This window comes from Myxine glutinosa, chromosome 5 (genome assembly GCF_964187855.1).
Source record: "Myxine glutinosa chromosome 5, kmMyxGlut1.1, whole genome shotgun sequence".
Taxonomy (NCBI): Eukaryota; Metazoa; Chordata; class Myxini; order Myxiniformes; family Myxinidae; genus Myxine; species Myxine glutinosa.
The window spans coordinates 167,163,061-167,173,908 of NC_136265.1; the positions used below are offsets into that span (position 1 = coordinate 167,163,061).

General features: G+C 43.1%; 1 protein-coding gene across 4 annotated transcripts in view; it reads left to right on the forward strand.

Annotated features, from left to right (window-relative positions):
- Positions 1 to 8,606, forward strand: part of TEX2 (testis expressed 2) — a 49,012-nt gene extending 40,406 nt beyond the window's left edge. For 3 of the 4 annotated variants that reach the window (XM_068115628.2, XM_068115629.2, XM_068115630.2), the window contains exons 7-12: positions 2,026 to 2,125; positions 4,410 to 4,521; positions 5,362 to 5,511; positions 5,655 to 5,867; positions 5,972 to 6,092; positions 6,198 to 8,606. In XM_068115628.2, coding sequence (XP_067971729.2) covers positions 2,026 to 2,125; positions 4,410 to 4,521; positions 5,362 to 5,511; positions 5,655 to 5,867; positions 5,972 to 6,092; positions 6,198 to 6,329 — 828 coding nt within the window. In that variant the 3' untranslated portion in view covers positions 6,330 to 8,606. Of the gene's footprint in view, positions 1 to 2,025; positions 2,126 to 4,409; positions 4,620 to 5,361; positions 5,512 to 5,654; positions 5,868 to 5,971; positions 6,093 to 6,197 lie in introns of those variants that run through there. The other variant, XM_068115633.2, reaches the window with a different exon arrangement.
- The last annotated feature ends 2,242 nt before the right edge of the window (positions 8,607 to 10,848 follow it).

Consider the following 10,848-nt stretch of genomic DNA (forward strand, 5'->3'; position numbering starts at 1 on the left):
ATTACTTACCGAGCTATGTCCAAAAAACGATTCAACCAATCAGAGAGCAGCGAACGATCGCGTGTGCCGGCGTTGCGAATGGACCAAACCATTCCATGTAAATAGAGGGGGGGGTTCTGTGGTCGTTGCGAATGGACGAAACCATTTCATGTAAATAGAGGGGGGGGGGGGGGGATTGTCACTGTACTCGCAAGCCGTTCGCCGTTCGCTTTGGCGTTGCGAATGGACCAAACCATTTCATGTAAATAGAGGGGGGGGATATAATTTTAGATAGATATATAGTACGGGCATATATATAGTACGGGCATGCCCTAGTTTGTTATAATTGGAAGAAGCTTATTCCTTTTCATTCAGACGTGTTGATTTGATTTTAAGAGGGAGTGGAGACGTGCAGCTTGGTTGTCCCTAGCTACCATTTTCACACTGGCCTGCCATGCAAGAATTGTCATTTGCACTGATTTCACATTTGTCCAAAGCTCAGACAAATCGCTGACCAATATATTTATTTATGAAGCTTAAGTACGCAATTAATTAATTTTCCCCCACAGTGTTAATACATCAGTTCTGCGGTGTCAAAGAAAAACTATCAATAAATAAACAAGAAATATGTCGTGCACAGCACGATACTTGTGAAATCCCTAAAATAAGTTGTTGGCCTATGATGACCTCAAAAATAATAATTGGTGGTTGAATTCAGTGACCAGATATGCAAATCCTCTTAAAATTCAAGTTAATCAGATGAAAATTGAGGTTTTTAGAAATCCGACCTATAGTGACCTTTTGGCCTGTGTTGACCTCAAAAATACTTGGTGGTTGAATTTAGTGACTATATATGCACATCCTCTTAATTTCTAGTCAATCAGATGAAAATTGAGGATTTTAGAAATTTGACAAAGTTGGTGACCTTTAGCCTATGTTGCCCTATTGACCCCAAAAACAATAGGCTTCTTTGCTTATGACCAACTACCATTTGGTGAAGGTTCGTGAAGATCGGTTGAAAATTGTGACCTATAGGTGATTGACATACAGACAGACAGAATAACGCATAAGACCAACCAATATACCGTACATGAAAAATCTTCGATTTTCGCAAGTAAATGCATTTGCATTTTCAAGGCTGAGAAAGGAGTGTTTGTGGATCCAAAATGGCTGCATGTTGGTGCTAAACATTGAAACGCTTTGTAAGCCCTGCATAGACTTGTGCATCAGACGTGTTATTCGATCTACCGCGATAACTTTGAATCTAAGCAAGTTTGATTAATTGGAGAGGTTTTTCAATTTCGTAATTGCATAATCAAGCCACGTGATCTTGTCTTTCTTTGGCCACCAAAATGTAATGAAAATGGAAATTGAGAAGCTACATGAAGGATGGATCTCATGTTGGGTAAATTTTTCTTTTTTTGTCTACGATCATTCTGCCTCTGGAAACTTGCCGATATGTTTTCCGTAGGCAAATTCGTGTTGTAGTTTTAGGTCATAAATATAATGAATGAATGAATGAATGAATGATCGTTTTAAGGCCATTTTTCCCCGCTAGAGCGGGGGTTAGCCTTGCGGGCCCCATGAGCTCATGGTTCCCTGTTTGAGGCAATGTTTTTAGGTCATAAATAATCGCCTATATTCTATAAGGACACGCACTCTTCTCTAAAAGATGTCTAGCCTGGGTTTGAAAGCTCAGCTATAAATGGTCATCCCAGTGATTCGTCGATGTGTGTGCTGTCCCTCAGATGGATGTTAAACTGGGCGACCCATTTCCTAGGATTAGACACCACTGTGCCAAATTAAAAATTCCTGCTCTAACCTACAGGGGACATTGCATCATTGGCACAGCCACGGATCCAGCAATTGTGTGCTATATTCAAAATGACGTTGAGGGTTGTAAATCGTTAGCTGATTTGCCAATAAACACCTGCTTTTGGGATCTATTGATTTTTATTTTTGTAAATCCACGACTTGTATTGGGGCAAACCTCTGAACCCATCATTTCATGGATGGTGCTGGTGGTATTGTTCCCGTTTGCATCAGTTACCATACTTCATGAATGAGCTGAGATTGACCGAGTTGGACATGGGAACTTCGCTACCACACATCGTCCACGCCAACAAACTCTCCATGGATTATCAAGGTAACACGAACTTCGAGTCGCAAATGGAAGCCTTGGTAGAAGTAGAGTGTTGATGGTAAATGAAGTTTGCCTCGATTTGTTGAACTGTTGCTCATATTTTGTCGCAAATGGGTAGACCATCGGATATTCCATTGGATCGTGCAGTGACATTTCCAAAGGATTGAGAGATCGAAATATCTGTGCAAGTGAACGTGATCTGATGTGTTCCAATTGGGGGTTTGATTTTATGGAAGAATATTACAGCTGTCTTGGCCATTGATAGTTGAGAATTCAGGTGGTTTGCACCGTTTTCCTGGATCGGTGTCATTGTGCGTATTTGGTGGATATGTTGAACTTTAAGATGCTTTCGGTTGTTGAGCCTGCTCACAATTTGCCAAAATGGTGTTCCATGGAAACTGAACAATTTTTGTGATGTCATTATCTATCCAAGCACTGTCACCTATTTTGAGACTCGTTTGCCCTCTTGGTCCTGTGCTATCTCTTATCTGAAACATTGATAATGGCATCTATGTCAATAATGAGCACAAACTGGATTTGTGCATCGTATCATACGTTGACTAAATGGTGTAATCCGTGGTGCACTGCCTGCTTTTGAATCCCTGGAGGGAAGAGTGGGATAGAACAGCTTCTGGAAGGTGGTTCCATAGATGGGAGAAGCATGGAACAAAGGAGTTGAGGTATCCATTTTGGAAGTTTAATGAGGAGGGGGTTACTGGAAGAGCATGTGCATTGTGGAGTTGCTGGGGAGGGTCGGCAGACTTGGAGAGTGGTGCGAGCAATGTAGGTGAAGGTTCAGTAGAAAAGAGACCACCGACCTTCCTGCTGTGTGAGGACAAAACCTTGTGCTTCGACATCATGGAAGATTCCATTAATTTTGAGAGATTTAGATTCCACAGAATTCAGGAGACAGATTTTGTGCTGGAGCAGCAGCCCATAGCGAAGGACAGTACTCGTACCCTTTTTTCTTTGGTATACAGACTCTTGGTTTGTAGAAGAGCTACAACGCTGAACAGATCAGGATAAAAGGAACAGCAAAGCTTGTCATGAATAGCGAGTGATCGCTTGCTTGCACCTTATACTCGCCTTGTATTTGTTTGGGGCGAGTAATTTGTGACTGGCCTTTTTTTTCTGCTTCATCATTTGTTTGTTTTTTTGTATACAGAGTCTAGGTTCATGGAAGAGTTGGCGCACTAAACGGATCAGGACAAAAGAAACAGAGGTGGGACACCAACAGTGGAGGACAAGATTGAGGGAGACATGGTCAAACAATGGATGTGGGGAGGAATGGGGAACAGGAAAGGGGTGGACAATCGATACTGGAAATTTGGAAGGCTTGATTGGGGAGAGGAAGAGGGTTAACGAGGGCAGAAAAGATCATGGTTTTGGATGGGGATCAGAGATGGTAGTGAACAGCTGTCTTGACCTGGAGGGGAGAATAAGATTGAAGAGACTGGAAGTTGATTCCACAGGTTGGAAGGACAAGGTGTGAAAAAGGGAACAAATAAGTGGAGGTGCGCCACGATCCTGAATTTTGAGAGTTTCACCAGAAGGTGGTTGATTGGACCATTGGACCATTGGACCGTGTGAGCCTTGCGAGAAGGAGGAAGGAGGCAGAAGGAAGAGAAAACACAACACACAGTGACCACTGATCTGTCTGCAATAGGAAAATGATAGGCCCATAGACTCAGCTTCACGCAGCTTCCATTGATCTACAATTATTGATATTTCCTTCAAAGGATTTGTTCAATGCTGGGAGGTCCAATGTTTAAATCCCCACATTACTGTCGATTCGTACATTATGAAGGACAAGGGCCTTTGAGAAACCTGGTGCTTGCACGACGAACCTCAATGTTTAATCGTGCTCGTGGAAGACCGTGTCTAGATTTGCATGCAACACTAAAATTGCATGACATGCGTACAATGTTGCATTTCTGACGAGAACGATACGAGATGCACAAATTGCAATACATGGAATTGGAACACAGGTTGTTGCATCATTTGCCAATGACAGACTTCTCATAGACTGCCCAGTCTGGAATTGTAGTAGCAGCGTCAAACTTCAAACAACAAACGACGGCGTATTAATTATTGGTGCTAGTTGTGGTAAATGCTGTAAAACTTTTGTGCTCACACGGCCTACATTTTTCTTTTATAAATTGTCAGCTATATCTCGGACAAATTACCATTAGTTTGCTGTATCAATTACTTGTGTAAATGCACACGTGAACATTCTGGAGTCCTCCTGTTTTATTTTTCTCTCTCCTTTGTTGGAAATCCTCCCAAGGTCTTTGGATAGATTTGGAAGTGTCTTATAAAGGCTCTTTCCAAATGACACTAGAGACCAAGATGAATTTGACTCGCCTTGGAAAGGAGTCCGATTCTACCAAAGAGGAAGGGTACGCAATTGTGAACAATAACAGCACGACGTGCTGCGTGTTCTGTACCTGCTTCGGTTTGAGTTGAATGTGCTGTGTTTGGGATGCGTTTTGAAAAGGTAAAACATTTGCTATCTTGATGCGACAGTCTCCAGTCCTAGTAAAATACTTTTTTTTTATTTTTTAAACAAAGTCCACCGATGTGCTGCTGATTTTATTTATTTGTCTTCTTGTGGATGTGCTTGGATTTACTGGTTAAGAGGAAATGAATGTAGAAGGAAGTAGAGGATGGGGAAGACCGAGAAAGACTTGGCTAAAGATGGTCGAAGAAGAAATGCGGGCAAGGGGGTTAACAAGGAGAGATGCAGAAAATAGGGCAAAATGGAGAAGATTGTTGTGGGGCCCACAAGGCTAATAACCCCCACTCTGGCAGGGAAAATGGCCTTAAAATGTCTGTTGTTGTTGTTGATAATGTGCTTCTTGTGGATTCTTGTGGATTTTTTAAAACCAAGTCCACCAAAGTGCTGCTGATTTTATTTATTTATTTGTCTCTGCCGACTCTTGCTGTGGATTTGCCGTCTCGTTTTCTGGTGAGTTTTGAAGTGCATTTTCATGGTGTTTACTTGTGTTCGATGCAGATGTGATTTAAAAAAAAAAGTAAATTCCATTGTTGTGCGAAGAGGAAGCGTGTGCCGTGTCAGTATTTGGTATTGAAATTTTCTTGCATTTTACCTGCAGGTCCCCTTTTGCAAAGTACTTTAAATCGATTGATGGAGTTACTTTGTCAAATTATTTGTATGTGGCCGTTTTGTGGGTGTTTAACTTGACCACCAGGCCTTCCAACCAAACTGTCCTTACTAGGCTCAGGCTCAAGTCTTCGTCCTTGGCCGACAGCGATGAAGAATCGTCCAGCGCAGGTTCTTCAGACGAGGAGGAAGATCGCCCCCTCCCTCTAGCAGATGTGGCAACAGGTCCGATTTGTGACAAACCTGTTGCACTTGGAACTGAAGGGTATGGAACACTGTCAACTATCTTATTCATCTTAAAACTGAATTGATCTTATTAATTAATCTTATAAGAAATTGAATTGATCTTGAAACGCTTTGGGTTCTTTTGAAAAATCTTTACTTGATTAACAATTACCTCCCACTTAGATTTGGAGGCGGAGGCCGGACAAGTCGCAAAATACTCCGCTTCATGGACAAAATCGCCAAATCTCGCTACTTTCAAAAAGCCACAGAGAATGAGTACATCAAGAAAAAGATGGAGGAAGTCTCCAACACACCACTCCTGCTGACCGTTGCCGTACAAGAATGCAGGGGAGACTTGGCGATCAACATCCCTTCTCCACCCACAGACCGTATATGGTACGACTCGACTTGGGTTTTTGTGCATCTTCCCATTTTGTTTTTCCACCCTGTTCATCGGTCCCCGCCCTCCCTCCCCCTCCTCTCGATGCGTGTTTCAACAGGTATGGCTTCCGGAGACCCCCACACCTGGAGCTTAAGGCTCGTCCAAAGCTCGGCGAGCGGCAGGTTACCTTCACTCACGTACAGGAGTGGATCGAAAGCAAACTTGAGCAAGAGTTTCAGGTACGCAGATTTGTTTGAAGTGTGGTGGTTGATGGTTGAATATTTATGTGCACATGACCAACAGAATTTTCATCAATCGGGCGAACGTTCGTTTTATTCTCGCAGAAAATCCTTGTGATGCCAAACATGGATGACCTGTACCTTCCCATCATGCATCCGGCCCCTGAGACCCAACTGCAACCTGCAAACTGCAAAAAGACTCAGAAGCCGCTGTCTGAGCCGGCTACGGACCAGTGACGAGGAAGAAAATCGAATGAAGTTCATGTTACGAGGAGGTCGAGTGTTTGAAGTGCTTTGGGAACTGCTGTGGTGACTTTAAAAACTAAATTTAACCCCCCCCCCTCTTCCCCCCACCCCCCCCCCCTTTCTGCAGCATTTCTGATCTGTGACGATCTCGCTCCCAGACGAATCGTTTTATTTATTTAATATCCTGCCCTTTTGAATGAGCAATCTGCCCCATTCTGACACTAAGGATTTGAAAGTCAGCATTCTTTTTGACACTCCTTGACCAGCCAATGTGATTCCATGATAATCCTCTTCATTGTCAGGTTTGCACGGTGTTGTCCAGATGAATACCTGCAGGTTAAAGGATGGACAGAGTCGATGACTTTTCTGCACTTGGGGTTTAATGGCTGCAGAAATGAGGCTTTTGACTCCTCGCATCTGCTTTGTAGTTTCGTTATTGTCAAAGGATGAAGCCTTTGGCTGTTGGTGCTTTTTATTCGACTTTGCTTTTTCCATAATTTTTTGGAAGTTTTGTTTTAGATTTTTTTTTTTTTGGGAGTCATTGTGGCAAAATCTCTTAAGTGTCATACATTAATAATCTGCAATGATAATGTCCTTTGGGAGGGAGAGGTGAGCTCTCCTTCCCCTCTCTCTTCCTGTAGTTGCTCTTCATCCCCACTCTTCCTCTGTTACTCTCTCTCCTTTTTCTTGCTCCTCCCTCTCACTTCCTATTCCTCTCATTTTGTTGCTCACGCACTTATCCACCATCCTTTAAGTGAAGCCACAGTGGACCAAATAAGAAGTTAACTGCTTTAGCTGTGCAGGCTGAGTCTGCCAACGTGCATCTTGAGGCTTTCGTGTGCGCATACTGAACTGTTAATCCAGATGAACTTCCATTAAATGTGCCCAATGCTGTTCGGCATTCCACTTTAAATGCAAGTTCACCTTCAGGATAAGTAGCCATAGGCACAAGTGACACGTCTTGTTCCTTACTTTTGTTGCAGAGCTTTTTTTGCATCGATTTAAACTCCGCCAAATGGAAGGTTTGTTGCTGTAAATAGTTTCTTGTATAGTCCTGAAAAGCTGGAAATTGTGCCAGTTGCCTTTTTTGTGAAAATCGATGGTAATATGTTGTAATGAAGGTAAAACTTTTTCACTGAAGTATTGTGTTTAGTGATAAGCCAAGTTCACAATGCTAAACTTTTGCCAACCAAGCTGGACGTTTTGTTGTTGGAACAAGGACTTGCTGTAACAGGGTTTCTGACATGTTTGTCCTCTGCAGTGTTTGTAAGCTTGGTATTTATGATTTGATTTTGGAAAGGCCTCATTCTCCTGTGTGCCAGCACCTCACGGTTACGATCGGATCATCCTAATGATTGGGGGTGCGTTTTCTTTTTTGAGCCACCTTATGATTTGTGTTCGTGCTCATGCTTTGTTTAACCTTTAAAAAGTTATCAGTTTTCCACGCCTCTCCCGTCATTCAGAATTGCGTTTGACATTTTGACGTGTAAGCGAGACGGCGGGAAGTCCTCTCAAATGACTTCCCTGTTTAGAGCTCAGGAGTTGTTCTTCACAAGGGACTGATAGTTTAGCTGTATACAGGGCGTTGCGCCGTGAATGTGTCGAAAACCAGCCCGGTCATTAAGCCTGGATTTCTTAGTGGATTCAAGGTTAAGCTTTGACAAATTGCTGCTTATCCTATCCATGTATACCTTATCTAAATATAAATCCACAATTGAGGTGTAATACTGCAAGGTGTAGCCGAGCTGTAACATTTTCACATCACCAAGTGAACAAATTAAAAAAAAAAAATAACATTCTTCCCTCTGCTAACTCCAATACTGTTTCAGGGAAGACGTCCCCCAGATTAATCAGAGACTGGCTGTAGGTAATTCTGATCTTGAGGTCACCTGTATGGCATAACGTGTCGGTACCCTTTTGTAAATCGTTTACACCTTGAATAGAAAGAAGATGCTTCTTTTCTTTTTTTCAAATCTCGAGAGGAAATGTTGATTTCTCTAAAATGGTATTTTAAACTTCAATAGTCATCAGTGAAGCTATATTGCACAAATTTGTATGGGTTAAAACATTTTGTTTCTTTTGTTTAATGTAAAATGTGTATTCGAGGCCATGCTGCTGCTGCGTACTTCGGTGCAATCGTTTTTCGTTGGCTCAATTCTAAATTAAAGGCCATGTTGCTTTGTGTCAGTGTTGATTTTGTCCTGGACATCTTGTAATCTGAATACAAAAATAAAGTATGTTTAGTTATTGGGTTTTAACCCTCATCTCGATGTGCGTACAAGGAATTTTGTGCTGATAATTTGATTATTGGTTCTCTTGTCCAAGCTCGAGCTGTTTTGTTCGGAAAACAAACCCCCATTTTGTTCGACCAGACTTTCGACTAAGTAGTTGGGGCAGGACTTTCGACTAAGGCTAACCCCTGCTCTTGCAGGGAAAATGCCCTTAAAATGCCTGTTGTGTCTTTGGGGCAGCAATTTGTAATTTGTTCATGACGCTGGCGATAGCTCACCTACTCTTCACGAAAGGCATCATACAACTTTTTAAAGTTCAGCTAATTCTGATAGAGGGGACGCCCAGTTTAACGTCCACCTGAGGGATGGCACACATTGATTCACCCTGCTTCAAACACCGGGATGATCATTTATAGCTGCGTCAGCATTCAAAGCCAGGCTAGACAGCTTAAGGGCAAGTGTGTGTACTTTCAGGCCATCCTGTATCATAATGGTATCCATGGCAATTTCCATTCATGTCTCATGGACTTCCTCTCATGTCATAGTTAGCAGGAGGCTCTCATGGAATTCTCTCATCTCCTCTTCCTGTCCAGGCTGGAGTTCCCCACGGTGGTGTTCTGGGCCCTGTTGTGTTTTTTCTGGTCTTTATTAATGATCTCTCCAACCCTCTGGAAAATCCTCTATCTCTGTTGATGACTCCACTCTTTGCTGCTCCATTCCTCATCCCTTATCGGCAGTCTGCAGCCTCCTCGCTCTGCAGACCTGGACAAAATCAGACTGGTAAAACAAGTGGAACATGTCTTTCAATCCTGAGAAATCTCACACTTTTACTCTGTCTCTCTGAAAAGACCGACTGGAAAACCCTCCCATCTACTTTCTCAACAATCCTCTTGAAGTTCTGTCACTCAAGCTTTTGGGTCTCGCTATCTGCCATGATCTTTCTCGGGAAAACCACATTTCTAAGCTGGCCTCCAAAGCCAGTCACCGACTGAGCATCATCTGTCGTGGTAAGTCCTTCCTTGGCACACCTGAGCTTCTCGGCACATAAAAAGCTTTCATCCGCAGCTCAATGGAATACTGCTCTCCCCTCTGGGCTGATGCTCCTGTCTCACACCCAGCTCGGCTTCACGCTGTGGAAACCAAAGCTTTCAGAATCATTGAAATCTCCCACGATGAAGCCGATTCTGAGGGTCTTTCACTCTCGACGCAGGCAGGTAGGTGGTCTCTGTCTTCCACCGACTCCTCTCTGCCTCCCCCCCACCCCTCAGCCCTGTCTGTGCTCTGTCTGCCAAATACTTCTACAGGTCACACAAGATCTGCCAGCAATCCTCTTCTGGTTAAACTGACAAAATCAAGACTCTCTGCTCACCTTCACTCCTCTTTACTCCCGCCTCAGGAACAAACTCCCTCACTCTCTTCAATCCCACTCCTCCCTCCAGGCCTTTAAAGCAGCTGTTCACCACCATCTCTTATCTTCCACCATTCAAAACCTTAATCTTTTCTAACCCTGTTAATTTCACCCCAGATCCACTTTTCTGAAATACCGACTTCTTTCCTGGAAGTCCTTGCAGTGTCCTTGTTTTTTTGTTTTTTTTAACCTCCCCCCCTCTTCCCCCCCCCTCCCCCCCCCCCCCACTCCCTCCCCCCAAACCCTCTCCCTTCCACAGATCTCCCGATGTCCCTGTTCTTTTCTGTTGAACTTGTGTGCTTCCATCTCTCCCCATCTTGTCCCCCGCTCCCTTTATTATATGTTTTATGTGTCCGTTTTTTTTTGTTGTCATTAATGTTAGCTCTTACATGAGCCTCGATCTTGTATACAAAAAAAAACTGCCAAAATCAAGACTCTGCTCACCTTCACTCCTCTTTTCTCCTGCCTCTGGAACAAACTCCCTTACTCTCTTCAATCCCACTCCTCCTTCCAGGTCTTTAAAACAGCTGTTCACCACCATCTCTTGTCTTTCCCCATCCAAAACCTTGATCTCTTCCAATCCACCTCTTTCAAATTCCGTTTTCTTTTCTGAAAGTCCTCCTAGTGTCCATCTTGTTTATCCCTTGTACTCCACCCAGCTCTCTCCCTTCCACAGATATCCTGATGTCCCTGGTCTCTATTGTTGTTGTACTACCCCCTCTTGTCTCGCGTGCCCTTTGAATTGTTCTATGTGTTAGCTCTTGTACAAGCCTCAAAAAAAATAAATCCTGCCACTCCTGGATTATTTATCTACAGTGCATTAAATGAGGGGCTGAAACAAATGTTAAAATAATGCCTTATACAATTATTT